Consider the following 21398-nt stretch of genomic DNA (forward strand, 5'->3'; position numbering starts at 1 on the left):
AATTAAAAAAAATAAAAATAAAAACTCTATATAATAAATACATTTCTTTTTTCAGATTCAAGTCCTGATAGCGAATGCAACACCTCGCATGCGCAGTGTCCTTTTCGGCAAACACATTTTTCCCCCAGCCTGGCACGCTTTTTCGGCATTATGAAAAAGGTATGAGCATTTACATTGCAATCTAATCCACTCCTTGCATCGGTTACTTTTTAAGTGTTTAAATAATACATCATTAACCAATTGTTTCTTTTTAAATGCATTTTTTCACGTTGTATCAGCAGTAGTTTGTGTTAACAATGTGCAATTCCTGTGAGGCACGTGCATTTACAGCGTTTATTCGCTAGAGAGCAGCGTTGTGCTTAAATTTGATTAATAAGAAAAACCAATATAAAGGCATAAAAGCAAGCAACATCCTTTTTTTGCTTTGTTTTTACTACCTCTTACAGATATTACACAATGTATTGGCTTTAATTGATGATTTCAGAAGCTCACTAATATAAAAACAATTGATTCTGACTGTCTGGAAATGACTTCTAAAATAACAATACTAATAAATAGGTGGTTAATGATAACATTTCCTAAAAGAGCCAAGAGTATAATTTATGGGAAACTTTATCCTTGAGCTGGAATGGTGAAAAATGTCCAAATAGCCACAATTGAAGCCACGTTTTGTTGTTTTTTTATTCCCAGTCTTAAAACATCCTTGATGCGAATGCGATGAATTATAAAAAACACAATCTAAAATGTATATGTTTAATAAATAATAGCAAATAATATTTCCATCAAGCCTGGTACTGCAAAACACAACTTTTATAGTTGTATTTGTTTTGTTATGTTGCTGTCTGCTTAGGCTGACTTTGATAAGACAAGTTTCAACCTGCGCGTTGCTGAGTTCTCATCAGCTGAATGTTTGTTCTCCACTCTAACTCATTAAATATTTGGATTTTTCATTTTTCAATGTTCAACACCAACATTTTCAATATACATTGGCCCCCCTCCTAGTCAAAACGGATTGGACGTCCACGACCGTCAATGGCAGCCATAGGTTTGAAGGCAACCTCATGCAAAATAGTGAAAAATCAAATCTAAAGTACATGCAGTCCCCGTACAGGAATAATTTAGTGTCACTGCCGCCACGACTTGCGGCTGAGAACGCACACGCAAGCCACGTTGATGCGTATGAGCCTCCACGCCACCAAGTTCTTAAATGACGTTAAGGCCCGCACAAACGTATGCGAATTGGTGCACCGCGAGTTCCAATGCCGGGCGTCGATGCCCAAGCACCCCGAGTCTCCGGCGCGCGGGCCGTGACACGTGGTCTCGAAGAAGTACTGCTTCTTATTGACATTGTTGATGTTGACGTCCGGCAGCACCGTCACCTCGTTGCCGGAAATGTCCGTGGCTTTAGTTTTGTTGCCCACCCACACGCTGATGCTCTCGCATACGGAGTAGACGCCCCGGTGCTGGGGCTGCACGGCTCGCCGACGGCTCCGGCGGGACCCGTTGGGCTCGCCGTCCGGCGGCCGGGCGCTGAATAGAACCCTGGGGGAGTGCCTTCGCCGCCTGCCAAAGAGTTTGGGGTCCACACGCGGGGAGCCCCAGTCCTCCCCGACGGAGGCCACGGCCTGGGCACTGCACAAAAGCAATAGGACCAGCATAGACGACCTCATGGGCGCTCCGCCTGTGGAAAAGAAGTCCCAGTAACTTTTTTTAGGAGAGTATATTGCCTCATATCATTTTTTTTTATCTCCATTCATTCCGATACCATGCTTAAAACTATTATTGCGATATGTATTTTTTTTTCAATCACTTTGGGGGGAAAAAACTCCTCAAAATGGACATTAATGTACATTTACATCCATTTATTTATGGATCCTCATCCATGCTAAAATAAAAGTCATTGTCCTCATTATAAAAACATCTTTTTGTTAAAGGTAAGAAAAAAAAATCTTAAAAAATAACCCGTTGGCAATCCTTTAAAATGATGCAAATTTTCAAGTAAAAGTTGCTGAAGTGACAGTTTATTCACAAATCCGTTAGTAACATAAGAAAACAAACACATGGAAAAAACGCATTTTGGTCCAAGCAAACCAAGCTGAACTCTTCGCCCAATAGGAATTTTTGAGCACTGTACCAAGAGTAAAAGGATGTTTTGCCAGGTCGTTTTTTTTTTCCCAGCTGGAATTAGGGCCTGAGCCTATGTGGAGGGAATTAGGAACAGTTCCAACTTCCAAATAAAAGTCAGTGGTCACATAAAACCTTCCGACTTCTGCTTAGCGGCTAAAAAAATGTTATTTGGTGCCAAAAGCTCTCCTAAATGATGCCGGTGGAAGTGGGTGATTTAGTCAATTTCATTTGTCACTAATATACTAAAGACAACAACTGTTTACTGCCATCTGAAGTACAGTATTCACTGTTATGGTAATCAGAATAAACATATGAACTCATTGGCTTTCAGGGGGAGGGAAGTAAGAAAAAAAACGTAAGGCGTACCAGATTTCCACCTAAGGAGCCAAATTCAAAGCATCACCACATTTGCCCCATGCCCTAAAATGTTATCACTCATTTTTTCTCATCATTTATCATATTTCAGGCAAATAAACTATTTTCTGACCTCTGTGACCTTTAAACTAATGACCCCAAATTCAGCTCATACACTGCTATCTATCTATCGTCAGCGATAGACATTAAATAAATAAATGTCTCCCCCTCCCAGTTAAAATGGATTAGACCTGTATGGCTGTCAATGGCAAGGAATGAGTTAACAATTTTTATTTTGATTCACTTTAAATATTTTCATGCTCCAGCGCCACGGCGGTCTCTGGCTTTCACCTCTAACTTTTGAGTAGTGGTCGTTCTCGCACTAAAATCAAACCCCAAAAAGTCAAATTCCCATAAAAGAAGCTGGCAAAACACAAGGAAAAAAAGCCACCCCACCAACTTCATTGTGACACTGAATTAATTGAATATGACGGAAGTATGCTCGGCAACTTGCAATTATCATCTGCCAAACTGAGGCGCTGCATAAATTTCATTCACACTCGCATTTGGCGCCGAGCGCAGTGTTGAAAGGCTCGTTGACCCCTTGTGAAAGTGTCATTTGGAATAATTGTAATCTTTTCTGCAGGGAATGACAGGCGACGTGTCGACACCCGTGACGGCGCCCAAGGCGAGCCGCTGCGCTGTCAGGTGGGTTTATTACACTCTTTTACCCAAAGTGGGGGGTAGGGGTCGTTCACTGATGGAAACCCCTCGCTGCCACCTTGCCACCTCGGGGCTTACTTTACTGAAGTTGATAGATTGGACTTCACTAGCTACAGCCCGTAGGCCTTTTCTTTGGAGGATAAACCCCTAAAAGTGTCGTTTTAATCCCATCTCGCTGTTGGTCAGGAAGCTAAAGTCAGAAAAAGGAAGTGATGTAAGCACTTCCAGTCAAGTTTTTTTCTGTCCTTAACCTCTTTTGACCTGGCGTCCAAATGTGGACATCACATTTTTGGATGTCACAAGACTACAATGTTAAATTTTGGACTACTACAATGGCCCGGCATCCATTTATGAAGTGGAAATCCTATTTCTCAGAAACTACATCATGTAAAATGATATTAATTCTTTGTTTTTACACTTGCCAGGTTACAATTAGCCTAAGTATGAAGAGATAATAAATATGCATGCCTTACATAAGTCTGGGTCTTAGCGGGGTTAAAGAATCAGTACAGTAACGGATTGGACGTCTAGTGCCATCGGTGGCGAGCAACCAGTTAAAAAGACACACCCACCTTTTCAGTGTCCGCTAGGGAACGGTAGCGTGGCGCCTAGAGGACGCGAGGGAAGCTGCGTGCCGCGCTCGGGGCTCCTGCCATGTGGCCCCCGTCCAGCGCACGTCGCCTGCCAAGACACAAGGCAGAGCTCTTCCTTTTAACGTCCTCGTAAACATACTCTAAACACATCACATAGCGAGCGTGCCCAAAGCTGGGTAGCAGGGCACTGCCCATCACTGCTGCTTTAAACACTGTCAAAAGCAATAACCTACATTTTCAATTTTAGTATTTGAAAAAAAAGCATGCATTTAAAGTAACCCGTTATGAAAGCTAACCAGGGTTCGAACCCAGAATCCTCGGATGCGAATCAAATGTTGGATATACGATGGAGTAAAAGAGACAGAATAAAAATAGTAGGACAAAAATAAATTCATAATATTACGAGAAAAATGTCATACATTGTAATACTATGAGAAAAAAAATACTTAAAAGCAGTACACATTCCTTTACAGGAAATTGTAGTACATTAATTCCTATTTTAAGGAGCAGGAATAGGAAGTTGAATGGTGCCCATGAGAAAGTGAATCCAAGTGCATTTCATTGTGCAAGGTATTGTCACAATTTGCATACTACATTTCATTTAGTTTGTTTCTTGTAATGCCGTTGGGATAGTCCTTAACTTCACTTTTATAGTCCAGTTTTCCCTCCAAAACGCACTGCAATGTGGACACTATTAACAGCCGCTCTGTAAAAAAACACTTTCATTCAACCCAAATGTTCGAGTCAGAGCATAGAAAGTATTTGTTGTGTTTTTCAAGCTCAAGTCAGTTTTAGGGCAATTTGATGATATGTAAATGTGGTGTCCTCTCATTGAGTCGCTCATAGAAAACAGACACGTCTTTGAGGTCCTAACGTGAAAAAGTTTTGGCGGTTTAGTAGACAATATAAATGTCTAGTCAGCAGTTCGCCTCTGACTGGGCGGGTTCAAAAAATTCTCCAGAAGGGGCTAAGCATCAGTGTTGACTGACAAGTTCAATAGCCAAAATGGGACAAAATAGTTCTCAGTTTTTTATCCATTTCAGCTGAAAGCCAAAAGTGCTATTATTAGTTACTAAAAATATGATGCTGCTTTAACTCCATTGCAAATTTCTGCCCCCGGTCAAGGCTGAGGTTTGTGCATGTGTATACATTTTTTGGGGTGAAATTATAATTTGAATTATCACAGAATGATGTGAGGTTTGCTGTTTTACTTAGAAAATGATGTAAAAATGACACTAGGGAGGTCTTGGTTGGTGGCTTTGGCTTTTTCAACTGTATGCATTATTAATGTTTAGGAGGGTTAAGACAATCTTTTAATGTGTTCAGTAGGAAACATAGTAATAACAATAATATCTCAAATATCCCTGCTTTCAGTGTTTTTACCAGTTGGTCTTCGTCAAATTATGAACTCTGGAAATCACCCTCAAATTTCTGCTTTCAACCAGCATAGCCGATGTCCTGTTAAAGTCTGGCTTTGAGTCTTTTTGCATTTTTGTGGGTCTTGTTATGATCAATATGGATATCCCATTTCATTTTGATGGGCGAAACCACAACATTCATTCTAGCATAACAGATTGGACATCTATTGCCGACATTGGTGCAGAAACATCATTCAATGCTTGCCTCCTGAATGCAAATCTGGTCTTTCACACCACCAACAATTATATCCAAACTTTTCTACGATGACCATGACTCGCTGAAGATCTGAACACAACATCTGGACCAGCGTGCCGGCCATTTTTTCCCCAGCCGTGTAACACAATACACGCGTTGCGTGACTGTGAATGTGACTCGTTTGATTTACAATCTGAAAATGTCTTGTAAGAAGACTTGGTGCTTCCTGTTCAAAAGACACTCAACCCAGCTTATGAAAACCGAGGAAAATATATGCTGTCTTACATAAGTGAAACCGGCTCCAACAGGAATGCTCCATCACACCACAACAACGTTTTTAAATAGCAGATGACATGAAACATAATCAGCATCAATGATAAACACGCGAAGGGGTGTTTGACTAGGAACGCAACACATTTCCCATCAACTGATCAGGACGTCGTTACCCGAGCCGAACCTCATAAGAGCGCCCTTTGCTATCAAAGCCAATCTCAGCCAAAGCTTCTTTGATTGCATTGACCAACTCAGGACTCGGAAGACACGAAACATCTACTGCCAGTGCAAAATGTGTCGTACACTTGGGATATGTTGTCCGATTTCATCCCAAAACCTTTGGTGAAAAACAACATTAGTGCCAAGGACAAGACTTGTGGTCGAGGAAGTGAGCAACCTGCCAAAAATGTTTGAAGGACCAACTGTGAAAGACTGAATAAGAAGAAGAAGAAGAAAGAAAAATCTTAGCTGGCATAACATCTGGCAGATGGAGAGGGCACAGCTGAGTTTGATGATAAGAACCTCGCACGACCTGTTAACTGCTCCCAAAACTTTCACTAAAACCAGATTCTCAATTAGTGATGATTCCAAAAACCAGCAACTGCCTGTTCTGTAGTGCGTGCCTGCATCCAAATGCATTCAAATTGTAATACTATGAGTTGAAAGTTGTTTTGTATAATATTGCGTGAACCAGAATTTGCTTGCTTTCAGGGGCCGTTCTCAACACAAAATATTTTGGGCGTAACCACTGGGAAAAAATTCCTTTCAAAGTTGTTACTTTTTGGATTTTTACGTTACGCGAATGAAAAAAGTTGTTCAGGGTTTGTGGAACTGCAACTTGTGAGGCGTCAATGTGGATTTCAGCACAAAACGGCATTTAGCGCGAGTCAAAGCAGCCGTCACAACGATTGTTCATACTATGAATCACAGTAGCATGGGGTCCACTTCAGAATAAAAGCCAAACAAGGCATTATCATGATTTATGCTCAAGAATCCAAAGCAATCTCATTTAAAACTTTCTTGATTTCTGCCCTCGGACAAAATATCAAACCGCTCCGCCAGGACATAATTCAGTCTTCATTCTTTCCGTCGGCGTTTCCGTACGTCTGTCGCCCTTTGTACCACACGGCCCACGCTGCGTGCCGTCGTGCCGCAAACACAATAAATCACGGAATGTGTTGAAGAAGAAGCCAGTGTGCCGGAGAACAAGTGTAGAGCAGATCTTGGTTTTATAGCTCCGCGTGTCTCCCGCCAGGATTTGTGAGGATTGCCAGGACCAATAGTTTGTGCTTGCATGTTGCGTTTTCATGATTTTGATGCTCTCTAAACAATAGCAGGCAGTATATATTCCTGGAAATAAAAATGCAGGGTTTTTCTTCAGTTGTAGGCTTGATCATTTTTAATGCCATGTGGATGTCCTCCATTGTATTCCTCAGATGGAACAGTTTAGGAAACCCCATTTTCAAGTCTTAATTTTTCCTGTCAAATAATAATCAAAAAATAAATATCAAGGCTCCAAAACAGATCCAAAACTCTTAAAATTGTGAAACCACAACAAATAATTGTCGTGGTTTGCCTCTGCATAGTTGAAATCGGTGACATAATTCAATGCAAGGATTCCGACAGAAGGCATATGAACCAATGGCAACACAGTAGTCAAGAGTTAATTTTATCGTAAGATGAGCCAAACTGAAACTGAACTCAAGGAATCTTAAAAGATTTTACTATACAAAAAAAACAACAATTTAAAAGCTGGTCGGCACACAATGAAACTAAATGGATGAAAAAAACTCAAATCCTGGCCAATAGCGAAATGGCATTTAAACTGTGTTCTGAACTTTTTGGGGGTTTATTTTAGAAAGAAAATGACTGCAAGTTGCGGCTCAGTGAAGTCCAATGTATTGAATTCACTAAAGTACTGCCTAAGGTAATAGTGGGACTTTAAGCATTAGCGCGCTCATGAGTCACTGTTTTACTGTTTGAATGTGTGTGGTCCCAATGTATCTCTGTAGCTCTTCTTCTAAGTTACTCTTCACTTCACTTGTGTTTGATTTGTATTCAGTGATAACCCCCAAAATACAGCGGTATGGGCGAGGGGTGGCAAAATCGAGATTTGTTGAATGAAACATTGACTTTTCAAGACGTATCTGTGTACGCTCCACTGCAAGTTTTTCACTGGTATCTCCGTCGCGGGTTCAGAGAGCGCCTCAGGCCGCGAGAGACGACGGGACATGCCTGCACGGAAGCTTCAGTACTTGCCGTCTTTTACGCGAATCGAGGGTAAATCGGGTTCGGGTGCCGGCGAGGGAGGGGCAAGCACAAGAAATGAAACGTTCTCACAATCACTTGGAGGATAAGAATTTCTTGCCGCCATTAAGTAAAACATATGTTGTTCTCGTGCTATCAAAACCAAGCTTTAAGTGTTTTTCTTGAGTATTGAGTGTCCACCCAAGAGAAATCAGGTAGAGCAGCTAGAGATGAGCTTTCACAGTTATTCGTGCCAACATCTTTAACCGTTCCGCCTCCAGCCCACGCTGCTTAAAAGCATTAGCTATAATCTCGGTGTCTAAAAGGTGGGCTTGCACGTGTCCAATGACTAAAGGCCTGAGTCGCTTAGCCTTTTTTGCTTTCTGGCGGCTGTTTGGAAAGACATCAGAAACATCCTTCCGAGCAGCAAGTTTACCTATCGGCATGTTTGGGCCAGAATATGTGGCCTCACCATCAAAAATGAAGAATGAGATTGTCAAACTTCTTTTGGAATGCTGTTAGCCGCTCGGCTTTGACACAAAACTCAAAAGTTGATTGACATTCCGAGAGAGGGCAGGCAGTGAATGATCACTGCAATCAATCAACCATTCAATGGTAATTCACTCAACAGTTTGACCTGAAATTCACAATTCCTGAACTTTTAATTCGGATGGACAGTTGGAAAAAATAGAACAAACCTTTATTCCTATACGTGAATAGTAAATCAGTTCAGGCTTCTTCAGGATTTTCAAGGTTATGGCGACAGCTCTGCAGGCAACAGAGAATCTAACCTGAGATCTGCCAATCACTTAAGGCTCACCTAACCCTTCCACCAAATGCTTCGCTGACTAGAGTTTCATGATAGTTTCCCTACAAAGAGTTAGCGTAACAGTTGATATTTTCTAGAACCAACCTTCTCCAGCCCCGCTCTGACTTTTCCACACTCTCGGATTCTACAAAAAGGCTATTTTTTCTTGACCAAACCTGGATTCATCATTGGTAGGACCCGGACAAAGTTGATATCTGAGCAAACAATGACTGCAAAATGTACAGTTTGACATGCAAATCAAAAACCCAAGAAGTAGACCCTGTGAGAAAATGTGCTCTTGAAGAGACACCCAAATAGTAGCAAGTCTTCTCCAGTATAATCACCTGTTATTAGAACAAGAATGCAATCATTCATTTGCTGTGCTCTGCAGAATAATTTGAGGAAATTGCCCCGCAGCGCCCTACTTGTTTCCACGCCAACATACCACACAAACTCTGTAGGAATTTTTTTTTCTACCTCCAGAGAAGAGAAGCGCAGCTCTGCCGAGCAGCCACGGTGTAACCTGATGAGCCTCGGGGCTACGCTTCAGCAGACTCGCTGGAGATGGAGGCTCCCCGTTGAAGCTGATCTACGACCTGCTAAGTACGGTAGTCATTCAAATCCCGCAGTGGGTGGTGATTTTCGGCAAACGCGGAGAACCTTCACCAAAGTGGCCCCAAAAACTTCTGCAAAGTTTTCTAAGGGTCTAAAATTCCAAGGAGTTTCAAGTCAAATATTGGTCTACCTCTGCAAAGCCTTGACTTGTTGTTCCGCCACAGGGTTATTGCAGTATATATTCCAATGCGGGTCTACAGGATGCCTCAGGAGAGACGAGTACATTCTCTGTCATTTGTCCCAAACGTTGCTCTCTGAGCTCTCTGCACTTGTTGAAAAACTTGTTCTGATAGTGTGCAAGTACAGCGAGACACTGTGCGCCCTTGTTTAATGTCTCTTGAGGTCCTAGTGCCCGCCTCTCTTGTCTGGTTCTTTGCGACTGGCTGGATTCAGAAATATTTTTGAGACACTCTGAAAACCATAAGAGTCACGTGAAGTATTTCCATCACATGCCTTGTAAACAGTTGCACTCCTTAATTGCTCAATGAATGTCTATTGGCGCCTTGGGTGCATTCTTCACACCAGCGAACACAAATAAGCACAGAGGAGATCCGCTGTTGTGTTAATTCAGCAAAAAATAAAATAAAAAACACCCAGAAGCTTCAGAGCAAGATGATTTATGCTGATTATCAGGAGGAATTTGTCATGTTGGATCTCCATGTTGAATGTTATTCGATCTATTAGTCATTCTCAATGAATTTCAAAGAAATTTGTCCTAAAGTGATGGATATTTCACACTGATGTTGGTTCAAGTTCACATATTTTAAGGTCTTGGTTTCGAAGATTTGTGGTTTTAGGGCTATTCATGATCTGGTCTTGGTGGCAACCCCTCAAAGTCTTGATATCGTCTGGTATAAGGCAATTCTTGATCGGGTCTTGGTTTTAGAGATTTCTGGCATAAAGCAATTCATGATCTGGTCTTGGTATTAGGGATTACTGGTTTGAATTAACTCTTGATCTGGTCTTGGTTCTAGAGATTTCTGTTTTAAGGCACTTCTTGATCCCTACTCTAGAAAGTCTTGGGGTTCAATTGGTCTAAGTGATTTCTGATTTCTAGCTAATATAGACTTGGTTTCAGGTGGATCTTGATCTGGTCTGGTTCCATCTGATCATTTTATCTGATCTTTTTATTGTGCCGAGACATTGACTCCATATTTGTATTCATTAAACGCCCTGTCACTCTCACTTCTCATTAAATTTTAAGATTGCTACATTTTCTTCTCAGTCCTTGTAGTTTTCTGTGCGATAGACATTGTGACCATCCGAGGTTAATAAGAAAAACATTCACATTTCCTGTGCAGAATGTATTTAGAAAACAAAGCCATTGGTGCCTTCTGAAGTTTTCAAAGCTCTGCTCCCCATTCTTATTTTCCCACAGTCTGACTCGAACATGTGCACTTTTTACGAAGTTGCGTGAAAATTTTGTAAGAGTACAGTAATTCCCCCGCGTATTTCCCTGCGGAGCTGATCGTGAGCAGATGTCTTAAACTGGATCACCTTCTTTTGTCATTCAACCTGTAAAAAAAAAAAGGTCTGCGTTACAAGTGTACAAATCTGATACATATTACGAGGCAGCACTGGCTAACCCGCAAGAGTTCACCCATTCCCAGCGTCCAACATTTACCTTTCAACAGTGGAAAAATGTGAAAATTGTCCTTTTTTAAAAGTTGCCTTCATTATGAAGAGCGTTTATGGGATTCAGTTTCACGCTTGTGGAATAGAGCGTGTGTCCTTTCCCCACGCGAGTCCGCCCCAAGGTTACGCCAAGGTCACTGGGGAGACGTTGATTTATTCCTCATAAGTGAGATGACGGCGGAAAAATAAAAGCAGCGCTTGTGTTCGTACTGATGTCAGCAGCCTAGCACATCTGGAGCCAAATGGGAGCATATGGACGCCAAATCTGCTTACCGCGTTACGCGAAAGCATTACCGCCGTCAACGCTGCTGTTTGGAGTTTTGCACTCCAAACGCTAGGGGGCATGAGCTCGTTTTTATTCCGCGAGGGACAATTGTAACGAAGTTAGGACATTATCAAAAAGAATACGCTGCAACATCATGAAATTTAGATTCCAGAGTAACTCAAATTGTTAGGAGGTCTTAAGTTATTGCCTTATTATATTATTCATCTATCAACGTCCAACCCATGATCATTTTCGCTGCAATTCTCACTAAATGAAATGAATTGTCAATGGCAGGCAATAATTTAAGACAATCTAAAAATTGGAGTCAGTGGCGGCCATTGAGTTACTTTTCTACTTGTTGCATTTTAGAAAATTTAACCTGAATTAGTGTTTCATATATATTAATGTACACAAACCCCATGACTTGAGCAATTTTCGGCACCGTCTTTGTCATTCTGCTGAGTTCCTCCGTCAAGTCGCCGTCGCAGCTCGTAGCTGGAGATGATCAGGGCCAGATGTGGATTTCCACTCTTTCCTCTTTCCACAATTTCAGACTTTCGGTTCACGGAACAGACCGACTGATCGGCGTTGCCAAAGTGAGGAGGAAGCCCGGATGAATTATAGAAGAAATATTGGATGTAGGTTTCATAGTTCTTCGAATTGAGATGGGACGATTGGATGAGCTTTTTGCTCAGACGTCATTTGAAGCGTGTGACCTTTGAGCCATGCATATCCCCCCCGCACCCCTCACCGCTGTGGGGCAAATTAAGCCCCAGGCTAGATCGCCTTTTTTTCCCTTTCTTTCTTCAGGGGCACTCTCCGCATTTCATCCGGACAATGACTGTGTTGTCTCGGACATCAATTCTGTATCGGATCCAATTTCTTCCATGAGTAATGAGCCTTCAAAATGACCAAATTTCATGGCATTTCATCCTGATCGCTTCATCGTGACACGCCTTTTTATTACTTAATTCACTTAGCAAATTAAATACTGTAGCATAATTTACCCCCTCACAAAAAAACATTAAAGCCCTATTTAAGATAAACTTTAAAAAAAAATAACAACCTATCAACCCATTGTCCACACTAAACGTCCAATGCATTTGAAGTGGGAGGGTGGCAGCAAATGAATGAATGGCTGCTACCTTCCCACTTCAAATGGATGGGACGTCTATAAGATATAAACCCATTTCAAATCGCAGGAGGATGAATGGACGCCACATAATTGGACGTCTATCATCTTCAATAAGAAGTGACGCATCCGCCCTGCAGAGATCAACAAGCAGACCCCCCCCCCCCCCACCCACCCCCCTCCCCACACACACACCTCAATATAAAACCTCTTTTTACGAGTTGTTCCATAATTCATGAGCTCCTCCTTTTGTAGAAATGTTAATTACCGGCACATGCAAAACGTTATATAAGGATTTTCCCCTTTGAATTGAAAATACTGCACGGTTGAGACGTACAGAATATTCTATGACATAGATTCTTTGCCAGTTTGATGCGGTGAAGAATTTTTGAACGGCAAAGGATAAAATCACAAAATCCGCAAATTTGAGGCCAGTTAACTGTCATTTGTGAATCATCTGTATAGCCATGATGCCTGACACTTACGTTTAAGAAATAACATCTAAGGAATACTTAATGCTGAATATAGAAAATGAAATTAAAAAAAATAGAATCAAGAAATAAGAAAAGCGTGAAAATGATTTAAGGAAATAGAGAATAAGGCTACTTATAGAAATACATAAAAAATTAAATATGTTTTTGGGGCAACATTTAGAAATGAATGTAAATTGATTTTATTTTTTACATTTTGAAATGTAGTTCACATTTTAAATATGTTCCAACTTTATTTTTATTAAATCTTCTGATTTTTACATTTTTGTTGTTGTATTTTTCTCTAATTAATATATATAGTCAAACTACTAATATATAATCATTCTTTTAAATCGCTTGTAGTAATGTGTGAATACCTCAAAAACAGAGAGATTATGTTCAGTACAGTTTTATCATTTTTATTTTAAATGCAATTGTTCCATTGAACTTCATTAGAGTTGTGAATTAATACACCATGGGGAAAAAAACATATAAAGTTTATATGGTGGTGACTGCAGGCCATATGTTTGAGTAAAACAAAGCACTATATAGTGGTCCCACATGTCTGGTGCATGACCCTCATTTACAATTGTTTCACATGTCCTTGCCCTCTGGTTGGGTGAGCATGCAATCGCATCACTTCAAACATATGTCATCCAAAAAAGCTCAAGAAAGAAAACATCCCTAAACGTTTGCTGTCATTTCCAATTAAGCGTGCCGCACACATTCGGTTCCAGCAGTACTGCTGGCGCTCTTTTCGCTTGCAATTGAAACAAGATGGCTAAAAAAAAAACACAGACAGGCAAGAGGGAGGGCAGCTAAACATATATATCGCCTCCCCGTGGAGATATGTGGCAATATCTCTTTCAGGGTCAAAATGTTGCGAAGAGAAGGGACAAGAACGTATTGAAATGATTTTGAATGGCACTTGTTGTCCGATTAGAACTTGGAAAAAGGCCTTGTGAACAAGAAGGATGGAAATGATTACAATTTCTCACACGGTATAGACCAGCAAGTCCCAAAATTCAAACGTTTTTATTCAAAAGTACCACTGCCCCTGAAAGAAAAGATTTTGATACCCCAAAAGCAATAAAAGGCTAGTCAATGGTCATTGGCTGGCGTCAAAGGCAATAGACATCCAATCTAATTTGACTGAGAGAATCATGATTAAATATACACCACATTCAAGAAAGAAGAGTCCAGTTGCCAGCGCAACAAATCCCTTTTTGCCGCCCGTAGAGTCTCCGAGGACGAGCAACGGGGCAGGTCCGGGCACTCATTAGACAACCCAGCAAACCATTCCTGGCGGGGGGAGCAAGTCAGCGACGATAACAACAACACGTCGCTTGTCGGAAAGACTCAAAGTCGCCGCCTAATGAGGCTTTCGCAGCTTCCCATTTCCTCAGACGGGCCGACAGCGGCCTCAACCCTCCCGGGCCAAAAGTGACTTGATCTTTATGACACTCTCAGTCCACAACGCGTTCGGGTCCGAGACTTATTCGGAGGTGGTAAAGCGAGAACTGAGCGATTGTTTGGCAGGAAAGCACTTTAGCGTGAAGGCTTTGCGGGTGCTCATCCATAAGGTGTCGTTGCATGGTAATGACGGTTATATTTAGACGCAGGGTTGATGTTGAAGTGTGCTGTTAACGTCTCATCACAGATCAGAAAAAAAATGTAAAAACTGATTTCTTGACTCCTCGTGGAGACCTGAATCAACGTAGTTTGCTCCCTCTTTTGCTTGTTCCAGTTGAAAGGGTCTAATCAAATACTATGACACAAATCTCTAATAAATGGACTAAAAATTCTCCCTTTCTCAGCTGCTTTTGTACCCCCAACTCTAAAAAATTCAAATAACCGATATGAAGTCTAGGTGTAGCTGTTTCATTCACTAAAGTTAATTAGCTTCATGCAGTGCGTTAACATTAAAGTGATATTTCCCATTGTTATGCAAACACAGCGTCCTGGTAAGTGCCTTAAAACTTATTTTGTTTTTACTTTTCATGCACCATTTTGTCAACCCTTTGTTTTTACTGTAGATATTGAATATATTCCTTTATAGCATGCTACCATTTTTTAATTTGTTCACTGCAATCCTCAGGTTCCGTCTTCAATGGGTTCCAACCTTCTTGTGTGGAGTTTACAAGGTCTCCCCATGCCTGTGTGGCTTTTACTTGGGTACTACAGTTGCCTCCCACGCCTCAAAAACACAAAAGGTAGGATTGTTGAAGTCTTTCTGTTATCCATGTGTATGCGTGATTGGTTATTTGTCTCCTTGTGCCCTGTGATTGGCTGGCAACCAATTCACGGTGGGTGGGTGGTCTTGTTGTAGACTTCAGCACCACCTGCGACCTTTGTGAGGATAAGCGGTACAGAAAATGATTAATGTAATTTTCAGACGCAAATCATCAAACCTTTTAATTGCAATCTAGAGGGTGTAGCACTAGTTTTGCTCAGAAATAAATCACTTAAAATAACCAGCGCTTTTTTTGCGAAAGGTCAATTGGTTCCGGGGTAACAATTTTGAGTCTCCTGTCCGATATGACTAGAATAAAAATAAATAAATCATAATTTGTGCATTAAAAGGTTTTTGTAATTCGCAACAGAAGGATGAAACGAGACGCACTATTGGACATTTTCCTTTTCTAAACTCGATTTTCTTTCGCCAATTTGGCATTGACACCACTAAAAAACAACAAAAAAATTGCAAACTTAAGCAAAAGAACATTGGTTAAAACAACTAGAAGGCCTTTCCAATTTCCTCCAAACAGATGGCGGGAACTTCTTTTTACGGCACGCCGTTGGTAACCACGGTTACCTCGCTAATAGGACGCAACGACGGGACCTCGGGTGACACCGCGTCAGCAAACGCTTCCTTCCATCCGGGCTGTGAAATTAACAGTTTAAGAACACATTTCACAGTCGGCCGAGCCCACCCAACGCGGCAGCTGCACTCTCCGCCTCGCAAATGCGCACAAACAGAGTGGCAACATGCAAATCAGGATTATATCCTACTTTTTGGGACTTTCATTCGTTGCCAGAGGGAGGGAAAATCCAGGCGGAGTGTTTACGCACTTGCTTTCATGCGGGTACAAATATTCACACACACACTCATACGTAAGTCTTGCCGCTCGATGAACGTCGCGTTAAAACGTCGCTCCAAAATCAGCGACCATTCGGGTCAGCGCAGATGACGACAGAGCGGGAAGACGACGGCAAAACCGGGCAAGAAAGTGCCGCGGGTCGTCAGACTTTAATTGGCATAATGAGGATTGTATCCGGATGCGGGATTTCCCGAAAGACGCGCGAAATCAGGACAAGTCGCGTTCAGGAAGTTGGAGCGCTTTTGTCGTATAAAGCTCGGATGATGCAAACTCACCACCGCTTTGGGAATTGAAGCTTTTTATGCCATAAACTGATTGTCTGCTTTTGGCGGTCATTGTTGGGGAAGTCAATCTGTGCCACGAGAGTTTGAATTCTACTGTTTCAAAATTTTGTCAGAAAAGTGGGGTGATGCAAACTCACGACCTCTTTTGAGATTTGAAGCATTTATGTCTTTCTAACAGATTTTTTTTAATATCAAAATTCAATTCCGAAACATGTCTGTCACCAAAGAAATCAGTCTTGACATCAAGATCACCAAGGAAAAGCAATGAAACACTATCACTTCCATACCCATAACATCTGTAACTGTATTTTCTCGCATATACGCCACATTTGTCACCCAAAAAAATCATGACTGAATCGAAGGTACGGCTTATATGCGCACAAATTAGACTTGACATCAACGAAATGCCATAACACAAGACAGTTTTTCAAAATAGAGACAAGATAAAAACATCAAATGCTAAACAAAATGTACTTTCACAACTTCGAATGGAATTTAAGAAACGCAATTTTAAAGGCGGCTATTATGCGACAAAATCCGGTATTTCAAACCCAGCTTTAAGAGGCCTTCAGATCCATATTTCCAAGCACTTGAACACATCAGGGTAATAAAAAACATATCAAATATTAAATCTTAAAATTTGTTTTAAATGTGTTTATCTTTCTTTGAGAGGAAAATATACATTTAAACCATAATTGAAGGTTCACTACATTGTGAATGACTGTTTATCCAAAGGAGCATGTACAAGCAATTAAAAATCCAATTTTGTATTTGCTTTTATTAGATTGCTTAGCTGTACAGAAATGATGATGCACTTGTGCATTTCGCTAAATTATTTTTAATAAAGCTTGCTTGGATTCCAAGCTCACTCACAAAGGAACGCCTCATATCTTACTAAACGGCAATTTGATTTATAACCTCTCCCTATAGCTTTTCAACTGGAGAACTAAGGGAAGAAAAAAAAGATAACCCGGCTGACCGTACGCTGATTTTTGAAATATTGCACCAACATTCCTTAAGTGAGGCCCAACGGCGCGATCCCCGCGTGACGGCGTGCTGCCACCTCGCCGCGATTTGGCAACCATTCGGGGTTACTTTGGTCCGCCCATCTGCTCCTTCACATGCTTCCAAATCCTGTCTCACACTCGCTAGCGGATTAATTGGCTTCCGGGAAAGACTTGTTTACTTTGAATTAACTACAAAATAAAGTGGATAGAAAGAATTGAGAATATTATGAGTGACATATTCAAGCGTGGAGGGTTTGTAATCAATTGTTAGCTTTCAGGTGCCAAAATCCACTCTGACAAAGCGGGCTTGGAGAAAAAAACTCACCTCCCTTAGGGAGTTCGTTTTTTTCCTATAATCCACCTGCTTTCCTTGCAATAGCAACCATCCCTGTTAAAATATATAAATTTAAAATTATTATTAAAAAAAAACAATGCTCTGGGTCTGATCTAAAAGTCCAGGAAAGAACCAATGCATGCTTTTTTTTAGGTGTTTTGATTGGACTATTTTAAAGCATAACCCGACATGACTTCATCATGGGTGTTTTTGCAAGGTTTTTAAAGACACACTAATCTTAGTAGACTTCAGAATGGAATATGCCTCTGCAGCATTGACAAATATTGTAATAGAAATAAATAGCATTCTATAAACAAATAGCATTAAAAGTAACGATCAGAATGATTAAGTGCAGTAACGAAAACACACAATTGTGTTCAGGACAGGCATAGAAGTTGTTGTTTTTTTAACATCAGCAAATGATCAACATCAACATTTTTTCACCAAAATAGTTGATCTCATCGTTACAAGCTTTATTGTGTCAATGGAAAAGCTTTTGGCTTCCAGACCAGGGGCAGACAGAAGCAATCGACGCTAAAAAACACGTTTAACTGAGTAAGAGTACTCTAGCGGTATTTACGACCTTGGCCTTCACCTTGCCTCGCGGCAGCGCATGGTGTAACGATTCCGCTCTGGTGGGCCATGTATGAGCGTGCCATCGATTTTTGCTATTGATCGTCTGGTCTGCCACAGCTGCAGTGAACGTGCTGAATAAATCCTTAAGTCTCCATACTCAAAGATGGCGGTGAAACATGATTACTCTCTGTCAGCCTTCACCCTTGAAATGGACTTGATATCTAGAACTGTCAATGGTAGAAGGATAGTGCAATATTTATGATATTCGTGCTAATAGAACACATTTTGCAGAACAAACTGATTGCGTTCAGCAGAAGTGAAAAAAGTCAAGAAAATAATAAATAATAATAAATGCTGAAATTCCACACACAGTTTCCTACATTGATTTTTGACCCCTTCGATCAGTGGTCCCCAAACTATTCCAGAAAGGGCCGCAGTGGATGCAGGTTTTCGTTCCAACCTGTTCGAGGAAATTCCAATCAATGGATTGCAGTCAGGTGCTGCTTTTTTAGACAGAAACCTCATTGGTTAAACTGTGTTGGATCAGTTGGAACAAAAACCTGCACCCACAGCGGCGCCAAAGACCAGTCTGGAGGCCTCTGCCTTAGATTATAGAGAGGTTTGCGTGACTATCTCCACCCAGTGTTAAAGTTCGGAAGTACAACAAAATGTAGGCTGAACTAAAGCTTCTTGTGCAGGCTATATTTAATTATTCACTTTTTCTACCGCTTATCCTCACACGGGACGTGCTAAAGGCTATCCCAGCCAACAACAACACGGACAACCTGAATTGGTAGCCAGTCAATCGCAGGGCCCACTGAGACAAACAACCGATGATCGTTTGGACAAACCTTTCCTATAATGTATATAGATCAAGAGATGGGTAGATGCATATATACATTGATGGCTAGATATGCCAATTGATATATACTATAACCCAGTTTACCCTGTTGTAAAAACATGCACGTTTTACTGCATCCAATCCATCACGTAGTTGCATCTCCCACTGAAAGCAAGGCACTTCTATGCCAACAAGCTCATACTAATACGCCTGATAGCGCATATATCAAACCCGAGTGGGCAATAGGAGCGCGGCAGTAAATAACCGGTCGACGGCGGGGATCGTGGGAATTTACAGCACCGTCCTAAAAGGAGCCGGATGGGATTCCGCCGGCTCTCTAGTGCATTCCATCTTATCGGAGCGTCCAAACGTCCCCCAGGGACCGTCAATTCTGCCTTTTTATTCCACAGCCCCAAGCTGAGATGGCAGACACAATAAGCGTTTGCGTCTGCATGTTGGAACGCAGGGTGACCTAAATAAGTTGGAGTAGAAAGGGAATTCCAGATGAAAAGTGCTCGGGAAAGGGGGACGCGTGGGTCTCTTCCAGGGGTCTTTTAAGCCTTTTATCTGGACCTAGTGATAAGTAGCCTTGCTTTCAACACACATGCATAAATGGAAGCCTCCTCCTCTTAATCCCAATATGTAACATCACTCATTTCTCCGCCAGAGCGCATCACACAAAGTCTCTAAGTCGACTTACTCCTGTACAAATCAGAGCGGAAGTTATGTAACGTCTTCAACGCGAACTACTTTTCTCTTTTGGGGAGGAAAAAACAACAACAGCGTTTGCGTTGCCTAGGAGACCGACTCCAAAGGGAAATTCTCCCTGGAGGCAATTTGCAGAGCTGAATGCCGGGCGATAAATTCAAATTCAAGTTTGCCGTTCACTAACTGTATTTTTGGGGAATATAAGATTCACGGTTTTCTTAGTTTGGTGTCTTTGTGACTAAAACTCAAGTGCGACTTAAATAAGTTTTTTTGACCACTGACAGCTTATTATGTGATTTTTCTTTGGCTATATGGGAAAACTATTATGTTAACAGATTCCTATTCAGTCGATTGTTCCCCATTTTACTATTGTTACTTTGACATGCGCCATGTTTTTGTACTTGTTTTCCTATAAAATTTAAAAAAATGCGACTTATAGTCAGGTGCGCTCTGTAGTCCAAAAAATCTAGTAGTTAGGTAGCGAGGCTTTCCGCCTCACAGTTCTGAGATCGAGGGTTTGATCCCAGGTGGGTTCTGACCTTCCAGTATGGTGTTTGCATGTTCTCCCCATCCCTGTGTAGGTTGAGTCCGGGTACTCCGATTGCCCCAAGAAAAAAATATATCTAAAAGAATGATTGAACACTTGAAATTGTGTGTGTGTGGTTGTAAGTCTCCCCTGGCCCTGCAATTGGCTGCCAACCCTTCAGCTTGGAGGAATAAATGAATCAGCTCAAGGTTGATGGCATGATTGTTTGAACCCAAAACAGCATAAATCTGTTGTGACATTAATTTCATCCTGAAGCAGAGGTCAATATTGAGAAAAATGTCCACCCCGAAATGAGCAAAAATAGAATTTTCCTTGTTATCTTTCATTCCACGTGATGTCCCCATAAAACATGACTCTGAGCGTCCATTTTACTAGCCAAATCTGTTTTTATTTCTTATCAGCAAAAGAGGATCATACATAGATCTATTTTTTATTTTTTTTGGGCTGGATCAGTGGCAACCCTTTAAGAGGATTTTCCATACTTTAAGTGCATTGCCATATTTGGACAAGCTTTTCTCCAACTCTCTCCAGGTTTTAACACGTTGAAAGGAAAATGAAGCATTCAGAATAGACCCCACTGAATCCCATTTGGATTCATTAATAAGCAAAAGCCACCCTCACCCCCGCCTTCCCCCCACCCGCGCACGTGTTGCTCAGCCCAGACAACGGCGGCGGCGGCTTTTGATGAAGCGTGAAACAACGGCGAGCTGACAAAGGCACACGCGCGGGACACTTTTCATCCTGATTTGCTTGGTGTGCGCAAAATAGGAAATGCTGATTAGTAGTGCGTGTTTACGCACAGCCACTGATCTGACTGCTCGTGTTTGTTTGTTTATAAGCCTGGCTGACACGCCGACTGTCGTTCAGCACCTCGGAGAGAGCGAGAGAGAGAAAGAGACGACACCGCCTCGGCCCAGGCGACCCAATTAGAAGCGCCCTGCTATTGTGTTGCTTTCATCCATCTGCTTTAGGCCACACTGACAACACAGTGACAGCTACTATCAGTCCAATTCATGTTAGAGCTCATATTAATACACCTGTATGCTTTAATAAGAGACACGACACTAGAGGTGTCCAATTCAAGGCTCGGTGGACAAGCCCAATGCTTTTTTCCCCCCAAAGTGGGCTTTGGATGGATTTGTTA

The 21398-nt window shown here is 41.5% G+C and overlaps 1 protein-coding gene and 1 long non-coding RNA gene across 3 annotated transcripts; one reads left to right on the forward strand and one right to left on the reverse strand.

Moving 5' to 3' along the window:
• Nucleotides 1–69: 69 nt before the first annotated feature.
• On the forward strand, nucleotides 70–21371 carry LOC144203519 (uncharacterized). 2 transcript variants are annotated; one of them, XR_013327703.1, is made up of 4 exons: nucleotides 70–159; nucleotides 3128–3189; nucleotides 14955–15069; nucleotides 21094–21371. It is a non-coding gene; the product is annotated as an uncharacterized LOC144203519 (long non-coding RNA). The 2 variants fall into 2 exon arrangements; XR_013327702.1 differs by lacking the exon at nucleotides 21094–21371 and adding an exon at nucleotides 17172–17244 and having other exon boundaries at nucleotides 76–159.
• Nucleotides 793–1670, reverse strand: ngfb (nerve growth factor b (beta polypeptide)). Its single transcript, XM_077726946.1, has one exon. The coding sequence runs from the start codon at nucleotides 1668–1670 to the stop codon at nucleotides 1125–1127; it is 546 nt and encodes a 181-aa protein (XP_077583072.1). The 3' UTR covers nucleotides 793–1124.
• Nucleotides 21372–21398: the final 27 nt, after the last annotated feature.

Source organism: Stigmatopora nigra, chromosome 10 (assembly GCF_051989575.1).
Source record: "Stigmatopora nigra isolate UIUO_SnigA chromosome 10, RoL_Snig_1.1, whole genome shotgun sequence".
In the NCBI taxonomy this organism is placed as follows: Eukaryota; Metazoa; Chordata; class Actinopteri; order Syngnathiformes; family Syngnathidae; genus Stigmatopora; species Stigmatopora nigra.